This window comes from Rousettus aegyptiacus, unplaced genomic scaffold, assembly GCF_014176215.1.
Source record: "Rousettus aegyptiacus isolate mRouAeg1 unplaced genomic scaffold, mRouAeg1.p scaffold_m13_p_1, whole genome shotgun sequence".
Classification (NCBI taxonomy): Eukaryota; Metazoa; Chordata; class Mammalia; order Chiroptera; family Pteropodidae; genus Rousettus; species Rousettus aegyptiacus.
Window position 1 is genome coordinate 124495953 of NW_023416284.1, and position 23096 is coordinate 124519048.

The window sequence follows — 23096 nt, forward strand, 5'->3', positions numbered from 1 at the left end:
ATAACACAAAATATTTTATAATGGAATGCATTTTCAATGACATACATAGAATTTCAGATCTCATTTTTTTATACTAGGATTATGAACTATATTGAAAAATATTTTAACAGGGCAAAAATCAAATGACTGTCCAGTTGAAAGAGAGTTGTAACTTATTTTGCATAATATTGAATTACTAATTTTTCATTATTAAATTTAAAGAATTTTTATTACTTAATTAAAACTATTATCATATACTTGAAAATGTGTAGTCTCTTTAACATCAGGTTTTCTTTTTTTTTTTTTTTCAGTCTGTGGTCAAAACAGGGCGACTGCTTATCAGTCACGAGGCTCCTTTGACTGGTGGCTTTGCGTCGGAGATCAGCTCTACAGTTCAGGTAGAATAACTTTTTGGCACTGATTTTAACATTTGTGCAATTGCATGTGTGTATTCCAAGAAAAAAATTGCTTATCACAATATATAAAAGTATGTACTTTTTGGAATTGCACGTTTTTCATTTGACTTCACTTCACTGTCCTTTATTTAATGGTCTAATTAAATCATCTAGAAAAGAAATGTTAAAATAATAAAAGCTGAAAATTACTTCACAGGATGAAGAAAGTTACAAATGAGTTTAATATACTAATATCAGTTGTGTTTGCTAGGATAGCAAGAACACTTTTTAAAATTTGAATGTGATATTTCTCTTGATAAAACTTAAGCTTATTATGAAATATGCTGATTACAAAATTAATCTTAAATTCTCTAGCCTTCACCGTACAAAAAAGGAATCTATCAGAAGTCAGTAATTTAAATTCAATAGATAATTTCAAAGTCAATAATATTTTAGTTTAATTAGTGATTTTTTTAATGCTATTGGTCACACTTTAGAAGTTTAAAAACATTCCTTTTTTAAAAGTGTTCAGTTAACATGCTGCATATCAGGAAAAATTAAAATTACACCTCTTTATAGAGAACGTTTACTTAAGGAAATAAAATTATTTAAATGAGTTTTATTTCCCTAATCTTTAAAGTTAAAAATTAGGTAAGTATATTTTAAATGTAAAGTATATGCATTTTAAATTCTGAACATTTTTGCAGTTTGCAAACATTTTACTTCTCTTTACCAGTATTGATTCCATTGTTAAAATACATATAAGTTAAGAATTCCATTAAGAGTATATGGTTTAAAAACTTTACATAAGATTATGATATATGAGTAATGGTAAGTTTTTATTTTTAAACTTTTAACCAGTAAACAATGATTTCTACCTGTTTACAGGTAATATATTTTTAAGTTCTAATTCACAACACTCTAAACATTTTTAAATTAGATGAAGCAAATTTAAACATAAATGTTTTTAAAACTAGATCAAAATAATCCATAATTATATTAGAAAAAAATTATACTGTTCTTTCTACATGTTATATATTTCGTCTCTAACAAAATAAGAAAAACAAATTGAGTTTTTTAGATTTGTTGTTTTCCTATTTATTATATAAATTAAAATTTGAAACATACTGTTGATCATTATATAACATGAGTACCTGGTATTGTACACTTTTTTTATTCAGTAGCATAATGTACTAACTTTGTAAAAAATGGGGGTTATAAAAATGAATCATTCTAATACCAAGATACTATTTCAAGTCAGAGGCAAAACTGAAAAAAGAAACTGGGATTTTCTGACTCTTAGTTATTTAATATGTAGTCTGTTAAACCATTTGAAATGATAGTTGCTAATAGAACTTTTATCTGACAACTTTGTTTGTTTTGCCCACTAAATGCTGTTTTATCTCAGAAACTTACATTTAAATGTAAAAGGGAAAACAAGTAGAACATATATAACTCCTCTTGTGAAGTTCTCTTTCTCTAAGTGTGTTTTAAAAATATAATCTTCATTAATTAATAGTAAGCTGCAATAGAGTGTAACATATTTTGTAAAGAGGGGAGGAATTAGAAAGATCCTCTAGTGTCTCTTGGTGCTGAATAGTAGGTGGACTCATGCTGACAGAAAAATGTCTCTCAGGCCCCAAGAATCCATCTATGAATTCCAGTTTAAAAACACTGTATTTTGTTAAACAGTCACCATCAAAAAAAGTTAGCACCAACATCATAAACAATGTATCAGAATCAGATTCTGAAATTGAGATAATAAGTGCTAAAAGTTGCGAATGAGACTATCTAGAATATAATTATATTTATATCATAACATGAAGACACCAAAACAAAACAGAATACTTTGTGACACTCTGACTCCTAATAATATGCCCACAGATCTTCAGATTTCTGCCATCTGAGAAATCCTGACCTAAACCAATGATATTCTTTTTATAGATAAATGTTTATCATCCAATGTGTTTGTGACTTATCAAGTTTAAAAAGATGGTGGATTATCTGAGACTTGGACAGGAATATTGAGTAAATGTTGTGTGTATGCGTGTGCATTCTTAATTCAAAGTGCCCCCTCCCATCCCCCAAGAGGAAGGTAGCAGTATTAGATTCATTATAAAATGTTCTCTGTTTTCCATGTTAAAATCATTCAACCAACTAACTAGAAAATGAATTAAGATAATAGTGTAAATTATGTAGAGGGATCTGCATTTGATATTTTGGGGAATTAGAATCTGATTTATTAATACGGGGATGCATTTGAAAATGTTAACAGTTTTCACTTAAATCAGATTTTATTTGCACAAATGAGAAGTGCAGAAAATAAATTTCAGTAAAATAAAATCAACATAGTATCCTCTAAATTTTGCCTGTTGTGGTTTTTATGTATCGATAAGAGAGAATTTAAAACAGAAAGAAAGGAAGCTAGACACCTTGAGAGATTTTCTTCTTTTTTGGTAATAATTATTGTGTATAATTTAAAGTACTTCGAATAATAAAATCTACTTTTCAGTAATTATTTCGAGCACATATTCAACTAAATGCAATGTACTATACTGAGCATCTTCTTTATGAAAGACCTCATTCCCTGTTATAAGAAAAGCCCATATCAAATACCAGTGCCTTGGGTTGTTTAAACTGAAGTCACCTAAGTGTGAGGTGCAGTTGCTTTCACCGCTTGGAACAAGTCATATTTCTATATTTCCTTTTATTGTGTATACTTAGGTTAAAAAAATAAAACAGGGTTAAGACATTGAAAGCCAATTTCCTGGGACTGCAGGGAAAAGGTACACAGAACTTTTCATTGTCGTCTTGGAAAAGAATTTTGGAATTATGAATGAGAGTGATTTGCAATTTTGATTAATATTTATTAAAACACTGAGTTACTCAAATTATTGTATTAGCGAACAAAAATTTTATGTGAACAGGAGCAGGCACAAAATAATCTTCATAAGCACTATTTTGTGGAAGTTACCTGGTAGTTCTTTAAAAGTTCATAATTAATCTTACACAATTGTTCTTAAACTAGTAATATTTTAAGGGAATTATTATTAACAACAAAACTGTTTTTAAGTGCATTCAAACCTGAAATCATTTTTTGTTTTTTTGGTTCTAAATTATTATCCATATTAAAGATAAAAAATATTGAAGAGAAATATAGCCCTACAGAGAGGATTCTTTTAAGGTTATAGTTGGTAATTTTAGAAAAATTATATCATGCTATATAAAATTATATATCAAATAAAAGAAATTTTTTTTGCCAGGTATAGGAAGTATTGCTAGCATTGCTATTAAGATGATTTAGTTATATAGTTAAAATATAAAAAGAATAAATATAAAATATATTTATATTTTATTTATATAATTTTTCAATTTTTGGCAGATGATTCTTCCATCAGTTCAGTGTCCATGTCTTAAGTTTGTTCATGCCTGTGCCTTTTTTTTCATAATGCCATTTATTTTTAAAAATTTTATTGTTAACAGTCTAAGTATGAAGTAATGTTATACTCACAAAAGTGATTAGGAGCTGCTTTACACTGACTATAAACTTTTTAAACTTATATTTATCAACAGTTTTTTAATAAAATTTATAGAAATGCTTACAAAGATAAAAACCAATATGTTGAATCTAAGGACTGCTCTGCATTCCTATTGGATTTAATTTGGAAGTTAACTGGGAAGCAGAACAAGCAGAGGTCTGGTATATTTGGCTCCCCTCAGGGGAAGATTTCTTGGTGGGTCATCCAAAGCTTCACTGTCTCTTCCCATCTAATTTTACATTCCCATCTGTTCTTACTTTGGGGTGAGGGAACTTTTTCCTTCTTTCATTTGACACACACACCAAAACTTGGAGATGTGCTTCTTTTAGGGAGTTATGCATTCCCATTGTGCACCTCAATTTGTGGAAAAGTACAAAGACAACGGAGTTTAGGTAATTCATTGACTTCATAGTATAATTTGGGCAAAGATTTCCTTGTTTCAGAAAATTATATGAATGAATTTATGTGATGTTTGTATTCCTCAGCTTTATATAATCACAGCTTTAAAAATTTTTTTTACTCTACAGAAAAAAATGTGTAACCTCATCCATTTCCATATTCCCTCAAATGAATTTATATTATATCTTTTCAAATGAAATATTAAAAATGGATATTATTTATTTAAACATTGAGACCAGGTAATTTGTGGTATTTTAGCAGCTTTAAATAGCATGTTTTTTGTTTTGTCAAAACCAGCTTTTATTATTAATTTCTAACACATTTCCATAATGATGAAATACATCTTGACTCTGATAGGCTTGTGATAATTAAAAAAAAGGTCTTTTTTTTTTTTTTCTTCTGGATTCAATATTTAATAAGAGTGCCAAAAAATTTAGGGACTGGGGTTTGCTTAAAGGTTTAATTTTTTTTTTTAACACATGGAAGCAATAAGTCTGTAATAAAGAGTCCAATTGGAGAGAATGGTAAGTTTCCATATCATTGTTCCATCCTTTCTGTGCGGTCCATTTTCCTAGAATAAGAACACAGAAATTGTGCATACTGAAATATATTTTTAAGGTAATCATATTATAATAGTTTATAGGATTTACACAAATCATTGTCTAAAAGGAAACTCATAATGTTAAGGAAGGGAATTTTGCTTTTCTTACTGTTTCATGTTAAAAAGGATTATACAGTAGGATTTTTTTCTGATGAACTCATTACTACCAAATTTGCAAGCACTCTTAACAACATCAATCTGAAGAAGAGGGAAAAGGTCCTAAATGGTCTTGAGTTTTTTACCATCATGGAAATATGTTTAATTAATGTTACTATGTTGATAAAGTAAGAGTCATCAGAGAAAACTACCAGAGTAGCAATTTGATGAACAGTTTACTGCAATTTTGTAATCTGAATTTTTTTTTCAACCAGTGATGCAAAGCATTTTCCTCCTCCTCCAACAACAACAACAACAACAACCACAGATATAGCAATCAGGCACAGTGTACTTTTATACTGAAATCTATTTGGATGGAGCCAGAACATCAAGAAAGATGTTTAACACAATTTTCATATATAGGAAGGCCTTTTAAAAATGACATTTTGCCCTAATGCCTGTTTCCACCATCAACTCACCTGTTCTCCCCATTTTTTCTTGAGTAGGCTCAACCATTTGTACGGCTATTTTCGAAACTTTCAAACTAGAAACTTTCAAGATTTGCTCTTAAGTGTTAGACTCAAAATTCCAACTTCATGCGAATTTTAGTAGTGACGAGAAATTTATCTGAGAAAATGGTTTATGTGGAAGGATCTTAACATGAAGCAGAAAAGACAGACATCAGTACGTGGCTATCTGCCAGTGTCAGGAAATTAGCTTATATCAAAATGAGCTCTATTTCTCCTCAAATTTTTCTGGACTTTTTAAATTATCTTCTTCAGCTTCTTACAAAATATCACATTACTAGTTATTATTTTCTTAAAAGAAATTTTGTTCATTCTCTGTTTAAAAACCTTTAGTAGATCTTCTTTGGCTGTAGAAATAGGTCTTCATCTGCCCAAACCAATGTTTCCAGGGTTACTTCTTGCATCCTTTCACGACTCCAGTATGCTGATCACACTACTGGCGGTTTCCTGAATGATAATTAATTCTTGCTACCAACCCTTACTGAGTATTCTGGGCATGGCCTTAATCTGGTCATTTCATTTAAGAAATAGACACGGTTAAGAGTTTAGGAGAAGAAATAGATATAAAACAGATTATTACACTGTGGTATGTGGTAGAATAGAGAAATATTTAGAAGACTATGGAATTATAAAAATACCTGATCTAACCTAGATGTGACGGCTCAATTAACTCTTGGAGAGTGAGTATGATGACCCTGGAAATAAAGGTGCATGGGGAAAAATGTTTGTTATTCTCGATTAAGGTGATTTTGGAACAATTGAAGAGTCACGTGAAGCTTGTAGCACTAGATAAGGATCAACAACGAGGTAGGAATTAAATCCTAAAGAACCTTATATGCAATACTGAGGAATTTGTTTTTGTGTGGAGAAAATAGAAATAACAGAGTAGAGCCAGCTCACACAGGTATAAATTCCAGTTCTTGCATATAATGTATTTAAAATATACTTTATAAAGTTCCTGGCAAATAGGAAGTAGTAGGAACTCAAAAAGAAGTGGTTACAGTTATTATCATTTAAGGCAAAAGAGTGTAATTAAATTTTAAGCAGGAGATTAACATTGGAAGATTTCCAAGTTAGAAAAAACTGGCGCTTATGTTGAGGATGCATTGGGAGGGGTGTGGCAGAAAGTCACAGAGTTTAAGAAACTATTGGAGTGATTTAGGTGAGAGACTTAAGGGTATTTTAAACTGAGGACCTGGACGTGGGGTTGGAGAGAAAGGTAAATTTTAGAGAGAGGAGGAGGGAGAATCTGAAAGAAAGACTCTCTGACTGGTTAGGTAAGCCAGCAGGGCTGGGACAGAAGTGGATAATAGAGAGGCAGGCACCAGTCAAAAATAAGGATGGCTAAGCTTGGTTTCTAGGGTGGGTGAGTTTTGAATGGAGGTATTGTTTCACTGAGGTGGGGAATTTCAGGCTTAAGCACATATTTTATGGAACATGCTGAATTCCTTTTAGACTTGTATTTGAAATGAGGATGAAAATGTGTTTCCATAGCTCAGGAGAGAATCTAAAGTGTAGGAAAAGATTAAGGAATCACCCTCTTGTAATGACTGAGGTCGTTACGGGATGGATATAATCATAAAGGAAAAGGATAGTCTTTAGGTGGGAAATTCTGGAAGGAGTCCCTAGGTATACCAACATTTAAGAGAAAGAGAAAGAAGTGCTGTACAGGCAGGTAAGATGAAGTGGCCAGAGAGAAAGAAGGGAGTAGGGGAGAGCTATTATAGAAGACAGGTAGGGAGAGTTTTACCATGGAGGATATGGCCAATAATATTAAATGTTTCCAGAGTTATACTTTGAACATAACACCTGGAAGACATCGATGACTTTGATGAAAGCAGAGGAGGAGCCAGGTCAGGAGCCACATTGCATTTGGGTGGGTAGATTGAATGAATGGTGAAGATTTGAAACAAGAAACATAGGCTACTATTTCAAGAAATTTGACTTTCAAGGAAAGGAGAGGAATAAAGCAGGTAGACATGGGTTCAATTTTTAAATTCTGTTTTTTTCAGCATGGAATGCTGTTTTCTCCATTTGAATCCCTCCCTGGCAGCCTCCTTAACTTCTCCCTGTTCCTCGCCACCTCTTTCCCGTCCCCCTAATAAACTCTAAATGAACTGGAAAAAAGAAAAAGAAAAAGAAAAAAACCCAACTACAAAATCTAAAAGAAAAATGTAAAAATAACTCATATGGAGATGGGTAAGACATATTTTGAGTAAAAGAATAAAAAAGCAGCGGGATCAGTTGTATTGTTGCAAATTAATATATTTGCATAAAATGAAAAATTTTGAGCCACGGAAAATAAGCACAGTTAATAAGAGAATGACAACTTGGAAAGTGATGGAACACATGGTGAGAGATTAATACGTGTACTGTATTAAACATTCTTCAGTATCAATAAGGAAATTAATAGCTCCTTTATTAAAAGGATAGAGACAGATTATTTTTAGGACTATTAATGGCCAGTAAACATGAAACCATATGCCACTTATTATGGCTAAAAATGCAAATTTCAAAAAAAAAATGAGATATTAATATCATTTGTTACTCATAAGAGTGGCATCTCTTAAAAATGAATGATACTTAGTGTTGAGATGGTGCAGGGTAAATATAAGCATTCATTTCTTTTTCCAGGAATCAGTATGGGAATGAGTCTCAAGACTTCTGATTCAGGAATTCTAGCAGTTGTCACTTTGAAGTTACACGCAAAAATGTATAAGGACATCCTTCTCAGTGCTGATCATTTAATAGGAAACTATTGGAAACAGTATTAATGATAACAGGGATACAGTTGAATAAATTATGAATGTGGATTTATTAAAATATAAGAATACTTGATAGCATTGTAATTTTGTATACATATACTATTAAGTGAAAAACTCACTATGCAAGCCTACAGGTAGGTGTTTTACTTACCCAATTTTGTTAATAGAAAAAATATATATATACATATATCTAGGCATAGGAAAAAAACCTGCAAAAAAAACTTGCAAAATATAAATCTACAGATTTATATTTTGGTCTTAATTCTTTATTTTCTATGTATGTATAATTTATAGTAATTGAAAGCTTCATTATAATTACATATCTCACCCACATGGCATGGTAAATCTTCCAGTTCTTCCTAAGTTGTTTCAAGTAAGAAACCCCATTTTGCTCCCAAAGTTAATTTAAAAAATTTTATATTTTATTTTGACATCGTTTCTTAATCATGTACATTCGAGTTTTTGGAATTGTCATTCATAGTGATAGTAGTTACATACTCAGATTTGTGATGTGAGATGAGTTTAAAACCAGTGAAACCCCACTGCATAGATTTGGTTATTCTGCAGGTTAATTCTGTCCCCCACATGCATGTTAGAGTTGATTCATTGCTCTCATAAAAGTGAAAGCAGCATTATTTTGGTATGTTCATATTATTTAAGTTTTCTGTGTCAGTCAGTCAGTGATACTGAGACTAACATTACTAGCATGTTATGATATTAACATTGGATCCTCTGCTTATTTTCCCTTCATTCTTTTGGTATTATCTTTGTAGGAAATGTCTATCATTCTTTCTGAAATCTTTCTGGATGTCAGCCAGTCATAAAAAAAGATCGTCCACATTCCATCTCTCTGGGTAATGATGAAGTACCCTAGTTTCTTTCACACAATCCTGAATATTTTTCCAGTCGAAAGTAGTAAGTCCTCTTTGAATTCAAAGGTGCATTCATACCAATCCTCCTTCCCCCCACCCAACCCCCCTTTCTTTGTACCCTCCGGTTAGCATTTTGTTGTGTTTTTGGTGATGTCCTAAGACCACTCCTGTCCATCCCACTTAAGACCAATTGATCTGCTACTTGGATAGGAAAAATGAACTCTGCTGGAAGGTTTGAAAGGAAATGTACTCAACTGAAAGGTTACGTTATGAAAGTGTCCTTCATCATGAGATTGAAATTATTTAAAGAAGCATGTGGATTCTCTAGTAACTTCAGTTCTGAAATAAATCATGCTTGCTTAGACTCTCCCATGTGCCTCGTCTACCATGGGTCCTCCATCCCAGAATCTTCTTCCAACATATTGCTCTGTCAAAATATCCTCATAGCCCTTGAAATGTCTGTGGGAGTCTTATTTGTTTAGTGTCCTCCTCCCAGTAGAAGGCAAGCTTCATGAGCTTGAGAACCATGTCTGGCTTGTCGTGCCCACAACCTTAGTGACTAGAACTATGCTTGGCACTAAGCAGACACTGAATAATTTAAATGAATTGTTCGCTCCTCACATTACTGCTGCTAGCCATTTCTTTGAAGGAGATATTCTTCAAGGATATCTTTAATGATATTCTTGCTGTTTTATGGTGTATATAGAAATCCCTAGTCACAAAAATTGATAGACTGAATTGTTGTTCTTTGTATACCATCTCTCCAATTTGTTGACCAAAAGTAATAATAATAATAATTTGTCTTTTTTAAAGTTACTTCAGAAATGGGCACTGATGTTATATGCTATTGTCCTTCACGTTTATACTTTGTGTCCTTTTGACAAAGTTATTTATGTTTTAAGAAGTGCCTCAAAATAACTAATATTTCAAAATCCACATTTATATTTGTTTCGAATAAGCCAGTGGTGTTTTATTCCTCCCCATAATTCTCTAGTGAGGCTAAAAAAAATACATTTACATAGTTACCAATGAAGTTTTATAGAATGAATAGAATATCAAATGAGTAAGATAGATTTTCGGAAGGAAAGCATTACCTTCTTCAAAAAGTTAGTGATTTCTATCACTTGGTACTTTTAAATTGTATTTTAGTGCCTGAAGAGTTGTGGTTTCCTTTCAGAGCAATAATTCTTGAACATCTAATTGTATCTTCAAAGCAAAATTAGTCAAAATGATTTAAATACTTCATTTCCTTATTTGATGTGAAATAGTTTCTTGTATGTAAAAAAATATATTTTTAAATGGACATCTTAAAAATTTTCAGACATTAATAAGGTTATTTCAAATTTTGTAAATGAGAGACAGCAGAGCACGTAGCCATGACCTGTCCAGTCTTCTTGGCCGCCTTGTACAATGTCTTAGGCAAATACAGAGAAGCATGTTAAATTTGTACAGAAGTGTCAGGGATGTTTTGGCAGTGTTGTATTTACAATCGATGAGGTGCTAGATTGGCCTCCTGGAGGCATAATTAAATTTCTCAACTAGTTGGTCAGACATCTTGGTGGGCTGTGAAGTTGCTGTTGTTGAAAGCTCATTTTATTTTGATAATTTTATGTAATTAAATTTATAGCTCAAATTAGTTTGTTTTGTTAAAAGACCATCATCTCTTTTCATGAATGAGTTCATAGCTCAGCAAAACAAGGTCGAGTTTAAAATAGACATTAAAGTAGAAATGAGCTACTACTAATGAATTTTCTGCTGTTTGAATCTAAACACTTGTGAAAATTAAGACAAGTTACAATCAGCACTTATCCCCAAAACAAGCAGTTGAAAATGAAAGCTGTATGCAGAAATCATCTGGTTTATAATTGTTTTGATTTTTAAATTTGTCAATATTAATGAAAGTGTTCAAGATGTTTTAATTTGCAGAAATGTCTGAAAATTTGCATTTGACTGGGGGAAGTGTTGAATATTTGATTTTCTTTCAAGTTATATTAAAGAAAGGACTTTATTTTAACATCTTAATCCATTTGAAGAGATACTTTTCTTTTCCAGTCTTTTAGAGGATCATTTAGTGATATTTACTTTTAAGCTATATTGCAGATGGCATCAAGAATCTATTTGTCTTTATCAAAATTATTAGGTGAAAAGTATAATTCATGACTTTTTAAGAGCGTCTAAATATTTATGTTTTAAGAAGTGCATTGAGATGACTAATCTTTCAAAATTCACATTTATATCATCCACAATTGTAGTTGTGTCATTGTTTAAAACAAGCTCTGGTTTTTCCTATCTTTTGAAAGAATTTGTCGGTCCTATTCATAACTATATTTCTGCATTTTTTTCCTGGCTCAATTTTAAATTTCCATGTTAGAATATAAACAATGTAACAGTACAAAATAATCGCCATGCCTGTGTTGTTGAGTATTTTCTAAAACACAGAATCTTGGTGTTCCCTGAGAGGGCTTTTTTTTTTTTTTTTTTAATATTCCAGCTCCATTTTTTTTCTTTATTCTATTTGTCTTTTAAAAATATTGATGGTTAACTCTATATTGACAGTTAAAGAAATAAAAACTTACACTTGCCTTTACAGCTCGTTACTGAAGAATCTCCTACCTCTACACCCTGACAATAAATTTATGCATTATTTTTTAACCATCAACTTTTCTGGGTATAGACTTCTCCCTAAGTGTACATAGCAGAGCAAATTGAATGTATTTTGTGAATAATATTCCAACATGACACAATCCTATAGTTTATTAAAACCAGCTTTCCTGTGACAGTTCCAGAAACATAGTTCAGGTACAGTAAAATAGTGAGGTACTATACAGTTGTTGATAAATTATCTTTTAATATGATGGAATGTTTTATTGTGTGTACAGCTATCAATTTACTTAATGAGTTAAACACAGTATTCATTTTAATAAAACCCATATATTTTACAAAACCAGGACCTTGACTAATGCTAGTTTGAAAGTCTTTTGCCTCAGTGTTTACACCGAGTCAGCATAGGTGAAGCCAAGTCCTCTTATTAGTACGCGTGCCACTTGGATATCTTCTTGGCCCTTTGGAGTATCTTTTTTTCCTCCTTTCTTGCCTCCCTTCCTTTCTTCCCTTTGCCTTTTTTGACAGTTCTCTTCATGCTAGCCTCAGTGAACATGAGTATCTTTGCAAGAAAACTGTCATTCTCTCACCCTGGATGGACTGAGCATTATTCCAGATAGTTCGTGCCTATGAAAACCTTCTTCATCCTAATAGGCAAGAATAGAAGTGCCCTGTTATACTGGAAGAAGGTAGAGAAATGAGATTGAATGTAGGCAGATAACTTTCATGTGGTTGATCAAAGGTGATCTTAAAAAAATTATGGAATTACTTAACATCATTTGAAAATCACTTAAAGTAGATCATCTGTCAGTATGAAAGGGGATGTGTGTGTGTGTGTGCGCGCGCGCATGTATTTTCCTCTGAAGAATATGTGAATTTGCTTTTTTACTTGTGGTTTTTAAAAATGGTATAATAGAATAGGGTGTTATTTATGAAACTGCTCCTACATTGTTAATTTCTTCCAAGGACGTCAGAGTTAACACTAGTTTTAATGGTGCTGTTAGAGTATATTTGCTAAAGTTGAAAAGAGGGAGATCATTATGACACGTAATTAAGAAAGATATATTTCTCTAAATCCGAAATTTTTTAAAAAGTAGGAGGTTCATAAAACATTTTTAAATGACTTTCCTAAAGAGTAAGCCTACTTTTCATTTTTTTCTTCAGAACAAATGTTCTCAAAAAAGAAATCCTATTTTGAAATGTTGGTCATGCTATTTATAGAAATTTGCTAAATTTGCATGACTTCTCTTACTACTTGCCTTGTTACGTAAAATTGGGACAAAAAATTATTTTTTCATTGATGGAGGAGCATTAAGTTAATAATCAAAAACAGTTATTTCTAACATCATCATTGTGTTACCTCTATTAAAAAGATTATTTAACAACCAAAACTTAGCTCATTTGCTACCAGGTAATGCATTTGTTTTCCTCAGGGACACTTAACTTTAAAATAATGTTTTCTGAGAGGATAGAATTTTATGTTATACAAATAGAGATATTTCCTTTGAGATGTTGGGAAGGATAGCTGGGCTTATCAGGTGAATACTGGTTTAGTTTAAGAGTCTTTTGCCTTATAACTGTGAAGCCAACAGTCTCTCTACTGTCTATAGCATTTTAAAATTAACAATCATTCTGTAGATAAAAATCACAAGTAATTATTATTAGTAAAAGTTTGTTTTTGATGTCAATGTGAGAGAGTATAATCACCAGTAATAATACTTACCTTATTATGTTCTATGCAAGTCAAGTGTTTTGTGATTTCATATTTGGATTGGTTTTCATGAAGCCTTTGGTCATCTGTATGTCAGAGCTGACACCTGTATTATTTAAAGAAATGTTTAGATATGTACAGTAAGTGACCATAGAGTTTCAGCTTCCATGGCACACCAAGGTGAACTGGTAGGAAGTAGGAAAATGAGATCCACTTCTCTTGGTCTAACTGTTAAAAAAAAAAAAATTATTCCCATTTTGACAGATTTCCTTTTCCTAGTGCCTAAATAGGAAGCTTGTCATAGACACAATACTAATTTTTGAGAATAAGTCATGGAATTTTTCTTATGAGTTTTTAAAATAATCTCTTGTGAATGCCAAAAACTTATTACACACCGTTTTATTTTGCAAAATGCTTAGTTCTATAACCATGACATAATCAGCATGAACCATGTTGAGGACTAGGTGTTTGAAATGCTGACTTTTCTGGCAAAGCCATATGCTGTAAGTAAGTGATAGAAACATTTTCTAATACAGCTAGCTAGCACTATGTATGTTATATATAGTGTAAACCAATTTGAATTTTCTAGCTAGTCAGACCTTGAAAACAACAACCAGCTCTATCACTACTTTTTCTTTTATATTTGTTTAGCTTTAAACTATATTTTAGATTTGTTGTTTTCTATACTTATAGTGTAAAGGGATAACGGAAAATATATTAAGTTGTGCTGAAACAAAATTTTGAAATAAAGTGAAATGTGAGCTACGCTGTGAAGCAAACATTGTGATGTGAACATATGGAATGAAGCAGCATTCTTTTGAAAACTCAGATCTGTGGGGTGGCAGCACTGCTTATGTTTGAGATTCACAAATATGAGTGTTAGTGTAAATGGGATGATGTGCTTTAAAAGGGGGCAGAATTTCCAGTGCGAATGGTAAGAAATGTAGATAGAACTTTATTTTAATAAAAGTAGGAAGTAAAAATCATACAGGGAAAAGTCTTCACATGATATTGCATGAACTCAAAGGAGAATTCTGTTGTGTTTTGTGGATTCAGTTACTAGGATTTACATAATCCTATGTCAAGATCCTCTAGGGTTGAGGTAATGCTACTGTAATAAATCTAGCAGACAGATGGAGAAAAGAAAGTATTTTCAAAACTAGCTAAGTCCACTTATAAATTGTAGCTGAATAAGTCTGGTAAAAATAGATGATAGAAAGACAAAAGAAACGAAAAATTAGGGCAAAACATGAAATTAAAAAAAAAAAAGATTCAGAGAATGCCCAACCCAACTTCCCACTTCCTCTGCTCTGATCTCTCCTTGACCTCCTTATAACTTTGCATTCTCATGAGTGTGCCCACGCAAACCTGCATGTGGGACAGACATAGGAGTCTGTATAAGAGCAAGGCCTAGAGCAAAATAAGAAAAGACTCTACAGAGTCAACACCGCCTGTACCAAGATCTCTTTTTTCAAAAAATTAATACACACATAAAAAAGGAGAACAAAAAGAGTGCTGTCTTCTCCCTTCTTCTGTCTTATTTAATGGAAATAGAAACTTTAAAAATCTGCATCCTTCCTTGAGAAGGTCAGTCCTTTATTTTGTAGTTTTGTTCATCTTTTATTCGTATTTCATACATTTTTCTCTCAACAATCGATGATGTTAATTGGCTTTCATTTTAATGTTTTTGTCAGTATGTTAACCTGATGTCCATCACTCATTTCTTTGTTTTGCTTAGGAAATTGTACAAATTCATAAGATGATGACATACACCAATTTTTTCATTATCATGCAGACATTTTAGCTCCTTAGGCCTACTTCTCTGTTTTGTTTTTGCTTTTTAATATCAACAGGACCAAGAAAATATGGGTCTCCAAGAAAATATAAATAGGAGCAGTCTATCCTAAAAGAAGTGTTCCAAAAACATTCAAGCTTTTCAGTAATCTTTAAAAAAAATCTTACACATTTCAAGGTTTTAAAAATGCTGTACCTAAGTAATCAGGGTATTCAATTACAGGTAACAGTGGGCTATTGAAATCTGAACTAAGTAATTAATTTGAAAGGGATACTTATTTTTCTAAAGGTTTTTTTTTTTTAGCTCATTTTTTAACCATTTGTCATTGATTTATACGTATTCTGTTTAAAGAAAATGGGGAAGTGAAATTATATAGTAAAGGACATATTTCCAAAATTTATTATGCCAACCACTATTCTAGGCTCTTTACCTGCATTAATTCATTTACAGTATTATCAGTGCAAAACTATAATGAAAAATGATACTATAAAAGAGAAGCCACTGTCATCTTTATGTTATAAAAGGAACTGAGGCACCGAGAAGGTTAGCAACCTGATCAACCACACAATAGGCAGCAGATTTGAACCGTGGCTATCCAATTCCAGACTAAATTTCCCTAAAATTTGTCTCTTATAGAAAAACAGATACTCTATCTCTAGTAAAAGTTGAAAAACACTTCTATTAAGTATCTGTGAGAACATTTATGAAGAATTGGGACCATTGCACTTAAAATTTTCAGTTTGTTTTACTATATGACTGATACGAGTTTTATTGATTGAAAAATAAATACTATCAATAATCTCTAATTGGATAATCCTTTTTTTCAAGCAGCAAAGCTTTATAAAATTATCAAATGGTACAACATTTGATTTGTCATAAATTTTGCCTAGTTTTTTTAAAAAACAAGTAGGCATTTATAACATCATATTTGTGATATTGTTATTTTTGTTTTTAAGAACTAGATTTTATTTTAAAGATTATGTGAAATTTAAGTTTTCAAATACCAAGAAACTTCCTTATTACTGATAGGAAAGTTTGGTGAGCATTCTTTCTTAGTTTACAGTTCTTCAAAGAATATAGATAACTAATTGTTAGAGGATATATTTGCATATTGGGAATTTTGAGTGTGAAGGTTTTAATTTTTAATTTGATGTTCATCTTGTATTGCTATTTCTTATTATTGGTTAATGACCTTTTTTATAAGATTACCAGATCCTCACCTAAAGTAGAATCATAACTGAAGGAATTTTTTTTCTGTATTTTAATACTTTCATTTTACTATGCTCTGGAATAATGAAAAAACAGTAAGTTAAAAATCAACATTAAATATAAAAGAAATGAAATATATAGCAAGTAACTGTACACTACCTCTTAAAAAATTGTTTTTACATTATCAACAAACATGAACAAAAAGTTATTAGATAAATAAGATTCATTGTGATGATATAGATGCTTTGAGAAGGTATATAGTTGACTCAGTTAAAAGTAACAGCATCTAGAAAGCACAACTGACTATTCTGTGAGAAGCAGTTTCTGGTCACGGATTTCTGTGGACTCGTTATGTACCTGGTTTTTAGTTTTACTAGAGATTATTTTATTTGAACTAATTGTTGAATAGATTTGAGGTGTTCGTAAGACCTTTAGGGAGATTGCATCTCACCCATGTGGGCAAGGTAGTATTTTGGGGTCTGTAATTAATTTGCAGGCCTAGAGACAGTATTGTCTGCTGGCTGGGCAGAGCTACATGGCGAGCCCTGGAAAGGGTGCTGTTATATCCTGGAGCTGCATGTTTCCCTCTAGGCATGGAAGAGGCAATAATCTCTTTACTTCAGGTCTGTTTTACGCTCAGCTTTATTTTCAACTTCCCGTTGCCCTAATCATCTTGTTATTGTACCATCTTAATATTTTCTATTAATTGTGCTTATTTCAGTGGAGAGAAGAAAGTGTGCAAATAGTGGTTCTTAGATTAGGTTGTTTGCCTAGGGTGATATTTTAGGGAAATAGGCTAACCATGTTTTCAACCTACACCATGATGATGGAAGTTGCAGGAACATCTAAAATGTCAGAGTGAGAAAATTGAACATGACCGCCTAACAGCTCAAGAAAAATTGGATGAAGTTTAACACCATCTGTGAATGCCTTTGAGACTCTGTCACATAATCTTTACTTCTCTCTGTCTCTCTCTCACATGCTGTCCTTACTTGCAGCCTCGTAGACATTTACTGTTTCTCCTATGTACCTTTAAAGTGCAATTATTTTATAGGTCATTTAAATATTCTGGGGCTTCTTAGTTGCTTGGTAGAAGTTCGGGAGCACAGTGTGACCACCGACTAAACTTACCTTGGTCTTAAAGTTGAACAGATGCCACTTCTTTTAAAGACAGCTATAGTTGTCTGAAAGTGTTAGCTTGAGTACTTTTAAGAGGCTTTTAGGAAATACAGGTTTTATATTCCGAATCCCTATGGTGGTTTAGAAAACACAGGAAGCGGTAATTTTTTTGTTTTCTCCTAAGACTCTGAATGAGTCTGGAAGGTAACAGACCAATTCTCTAGTGTGAAGGTTTGAATGGAGAAGGTGTTAATTGGAGGTGACATGAAACCATGCTGTGTAAATTTTTAACTCACAGGTTCCTCAAGTCAAGGTCTGTTAGCCCTACCACAGCTCTCTTTTCAAAAATTTGAAGGAAGAAATTATGTGTTACGAAAGCAGATCAGACATACACAGTATGGTTTTATAATCTTATTTCTGATTGACATTTATGAAAACATAATGCTCAATTTCAGTTAAGACTAAGGCATGACTTAGTGCTGTAGTTTCAGGAAATTTGATCAACATCTTCCTTAAGTCGGAATAGTAATATAATGGGGAAAAGTAAAAAATGGAACCAAACTAAAGATCGTTTAACTTGAACACAAAGGAATATTAGACTGTTTAGAAAATGGTCTATTTACTTAAGACAACGAAAGCTCTGGTAGTAATAAATGATTAATTCAAAAGTAATTATCATCCTGATAAGATCAAATGCTCTAAGTTGCATTTGTGACATGTCAGAGTATAGGAAAGTGAACATGTTAGCATAATTCTGATATTTTCATAGGTTCTTCAATCATAAGGAATTTTTGGCAGATCTCAGTTGTCATCGTTATCTTTGGTGGGGTAAAGATTGTTGGTATCTTTTGCCATTCCTGTATTTGGGATTTTGGATTTCTGGATCTGATTTAGTGGGTTTGCTCCAAATTTTTGTTCTCTAAGGTCTCCCCAAACTTCTTAATTTAGTTTCGTACATGTCAACTAATTGTGTAATTCTTACTTTCCTAGAACAATAAACATTACCAAAGTTGACCCAAGAAGAAAAGGAAAACTCATATCTTCTTATAAGTGTGAAAGAAATTGAACTAATTACTTATCTTTTCTTAAGAAAGCATCAGACCCAATTTATTTTATAGTTAAGTTCTACTGGAGTTCAATGTTTTATATACAAACTCTTCTAGAAAACAAGAGAGAACCTGGCCTATCTCATTTTATAACTTAATATAACTTCAAGACAAACAAGGGCAATTTAAGAATAGGAAACTGCAGACCAATCTCACTCCTAAACATAAGTGCAAAGTTTTTCTAGCCATCTCAGTGTTTGCAGAAGAAGATTCAATCATTTTTAACACCTGTGTATCATTAGAAGAAGAAAAAAAACTTAGCAAATTAATAACTTTCTTTTGTGCGATAAAAATTATCTACCAAAAAGCTATGACAAACTTGATATTTAATGATAAATGTTGGGGGCATTACTTTTAAAATTAGAAACCAGGAAACCCACTGTAAGTAATTATATTGATTGTACTAAATGTCTAGTTACACAGTAAGACAAGAATAAGAATTTAAAATTTATAAGACCAGGAGAAAGGAATGAAAAATTTCATCTGTTGACAGTGAATATGATTTTCTATATAGGAAACCCAAGTTAATCTATATAGTCATTCAGATTAATTGAAGAGTATAACAGTGTTGCTACATATAAATATCAAATGCAAACTGAAAATACAATTTTCAGAAACATCAGTATCTACAGTAGCAGTTATGTGGGAATAATCTTTAAAAATCATTTGAGACCTTTATAGAAAAATTACAAAACTTAAAATTATTTAAAAACAATTTTAAATGATTTAAAAAATTACATTTATAGGTAAAGAAATTCATTATAATACTAAGTTGTATAATTGACCTATAGATTCAGTCCAACTTCAAACAAAATCCAAGCAGGTTTTTTCTTGAAACTTGACAAGTTGATTGTAAAATGTTATAGAAGAGTAAAAGCACAAAATAGTCCTCACAGGGGAAACTAGATGAGGGATAATGTGCTACAGGTTGACACACAGCAGGGGCAGCTCACATATAGATAATGCTGGCATCACTTGTCTCTGTGTTTCTTACGAAGCACCCAGAGACACAGCACCTGTAGAACACCTGTCCTGCCACTCACTCACTCGCAGAGCTGTGGGGCCAGATCAAGTTTGATTCAATTTGACCTATCCTTCGAGTCTATCTGTCTCATCTTACAGAACTACTTTCATGGATTCAGTGAAAAGAAATATAGAAAACATTAATACAGGGAGGGCTTTGACTGGCAGTCGTTAAGTACCATGACTCTAGAGCCAGACCGCCTGAATTTAAATCTCAGCTCTACCTCTTATTTACTGTATGATCCCGGATGGTTATTTAATCTTCCTCTGCTTCAGTTTTCTCATCTTGAAAATGAGGGGAATACCACTACATTCTGCATAATGTTATTGTGAAGATTAAATGAATTAATACATATAAAACTAGTAGACATTACTGGGCACACAGTACTCAGGAAATATTAGCTATTACTGATGTTTTTTTTTTCTTTTCCCACTTATTCTGTTTCTGAAAATGCTTCCATCCTTGTGTCATTTTTTGAAAATAGTTTGTATTAGATTTAATTCAGTGTTAAATTGCTGAAATATACCTTAAGTAATAAAAACAATGAATAGCAGGTTTATTTAATAAATGGATACTGAGCACCTACCATACGATAGACTAGGGTTTAAAAAACAGGTCAAAGATAGTAGTTTAGTGTGGAGAGATATTTGTTAGTGAACAAGGTGATTACCAATAGAATGGGAATATATGCACGATACAGTCTAAACAGAGAAAAGGTGCCCGAATGAATCTAAGAAAATCGGTCCAGAAAATTCATGAAGAATGTAGAATTTTCTTTGAGAATGAGTAAAAGTGTCCTCAGCATCTAAGCAGATAAGTCAGCCAGAGCTGATAGGACTGGGATTCCATTCATAGGAAGAAGCTATTTAAAAACCTTTGCAAGATTGTGGCAATAGGATATGTGTTGATGGAAAGACACCGTCAGACACAGATAAAGAATTTAGTTTCATTAATGGAGAATGATACAGAAACTGATGGAAACAAGTAAATCAGGTGATGATACAACATGTTCTCATATAGAAGTATAGTTTGGTATTATCTCATGAAGTCATGCAGCTGTGGATTGATACCCGGCATAAGCACTTCCTTGTTTGACCTCTTCTTCCTCCTGGGAGCTGGCTCCATGCCTACTGGAGAGTCTCCTTCTGAAGACTGGCTCCAGGTCTGCCTGCTAATCAAGATCAAGTGGCTGGTACAGGTAAACCACAACGTATTCCTGAATGGTGTTTACTATGAGACTGAGTGAGGTGAAAGTCGGTTTCCAGAAGCATTCTTCATCAGGCCAAGCTACAGCCCATCTGAGACCTATTCATGAAACTTATTCTCTACCCTTAAAGCAGAACCTTGGTCTTCAAGCTTTTCTTGTCATTTAAGTCATATAGCTAGCAGCTTATTTTGAAACTTGCTCACAGTCTTTCAGCTAGTCTTCACTACCAACTTTTCTTTCCCAAAAGGCATAATGGCCTTGGAGAAAAAGGCTTTATTTAATTGGACAGACTGGTGTTAGAATCTACCGTGTAACAGCTGTGGTTTCTTGGGAAAGTTATTTTCCTTTATAAGTCTCAATTCCTTTATCTGTAAAATGGGGATGACCAATCTAACTTATAAGGATCACATGAGATAATATATGCAAAGTGCCTAGTGCATTGCCAAATACATAATAAGAATACAATAAGTTGATTTTCTTTTTTCATAATCTAAAATTGGACTGTATCAATATTAACTGTCCTTACTCCCTTTCTGTAGTGTTCTATGCTTCATGGTGCTAGTGAATTTCTGTTACATATTTTTATATATTCCCCATGAATGAACATGCCTTTTAAATTTTCAATAGAGTAAATCGAAACTTTAATCTCTGCATGTGTCCATTACTAACTACAAAAATGCCTTCTAATGAAAAATATCAGTACCATACTTGAAAGGGTAACAAAACTATGTAATTTAGAAAATTTATAAATTATCTATGTTCGCATTAGGCATATTTTATTTTAACACGGAACATGATCTAAATGTCCAAATTGACGCTTGTTAGTTTTCATTGTCTTATTCTTTTAGTAGAATATGAAGCACACACTTCAGAGTGGAGTAGAAATTTGTTTTTTTTATTAGGGTATAAACCTATTTAAAGAGAAAAATTTACTGACATCATAGATAATCCATTCAAATAGAATTGTGTCCAGATGTGTTTTGAACTACATAACAGTATAATTGTGACTTAAAAAAAAAAAAAACTTTAAAAATATAGAAACTATTCCCAAAGCAAAATCATAGACCATCCTATGCTTCATTCAATTTAGTCTAGCAAAAATTTTGAATGCCAAATACAGCAAAGGTCTCTACAGTTGCAGCTAAGGGATGGCCTTTAACCTCCAAAAGCTTACAGTCTAAAGAGAAATATATATATGAAAATTAATTATAATATAAAACAGAATAAGATGAGCAAAATTGGAAAAACCGAAACGGTTATACTAAAACTACAAGGTTCATTAAGCAGTGGCTATTTCTTACATTTGTCCCTGTGTACCTAAATAGATATGTATATCATTTTATTTTTACACTTTTGGGATTGTGCTTTATGTGTGTGTTTCCTGCTTTTTTTCCCATTTAGCATTATACCATGAACATTGTCTCATTTCCTTAATTATTTGAAAAAATATTGTTTAAAATAGTCATAGGGATATGAAGCATAGGGAATATAGTCAATAATGTATAGTGCCAGATGAGTACTAATCTAGATCACTTCATAACTTGTATAAATGTCTAACCACTATGCTGTACACCTGAAACTAATATAAAATAATATTAAATGCCAACTCTAATTGAAAAATAAAAACTAAAAAAATGTATTTTCAATGACCATAAAAGGTATTTCATCATATGTCAGTAGCTTCAACATTCTTCTGTTGTTAGCTATTTAGTTATCTGTTTACCACTTCAAGCCTCAGTAAAAATGAAAGAGCAAAATATCACTAACATTGATTTTTTTTTTTTAACATGGAGTGTATTTAAATGTATTTTCTACTGTATACTTCAAAGTTAGTACCAGGTTATTACATTGTACTGTTTAACCTTATACATGTAATTGTTAAACAGTACTATTCAACTTCAATGAAAAAAAGGTTGATTTTATTTACTAATTTAGCTTGTCATTCATATATATGTACACTCACATGATTTTCATAATTTTACCCAAATTAAATAACATAATTTACTGTGTATCTATTGCTTGTCAATATTTTATCTTTAAAAATATTTATAATAAATCAACTGATTATTTTTTTGTCTACTATTAAAAATGTAGATTATTGGCAGTAAATTTGAATATCAAGAAAGCAATTAATCTGGTTTTTTTGGTCTC

The 23096-nt window shown here is 32.0% G+C and overlaps 1 protein-coding gene across 1 annotated transcript in view; it reads left to right on the forward strand.

Annotated features, from left to right (window-relative positions):
• The window catches only part of BCKDHB (branched chain keto acid dehydrogenase E1 subunit beta), a 178102-nt gene that overhangs the window by 130048 nt on the left and 24958 nt on the right, over positions 1–23096 (forward strand). Inside the window, exon 9 of the mRNA XM_016149613.2 lies at positions 291–377. Within this exon, the coding sequence (XP_016005099.2) occupies positions 291–377 (87 nt within the window). The remainder of the gene's footprint in view (positions 1–290; positions 378–23096) is intronic.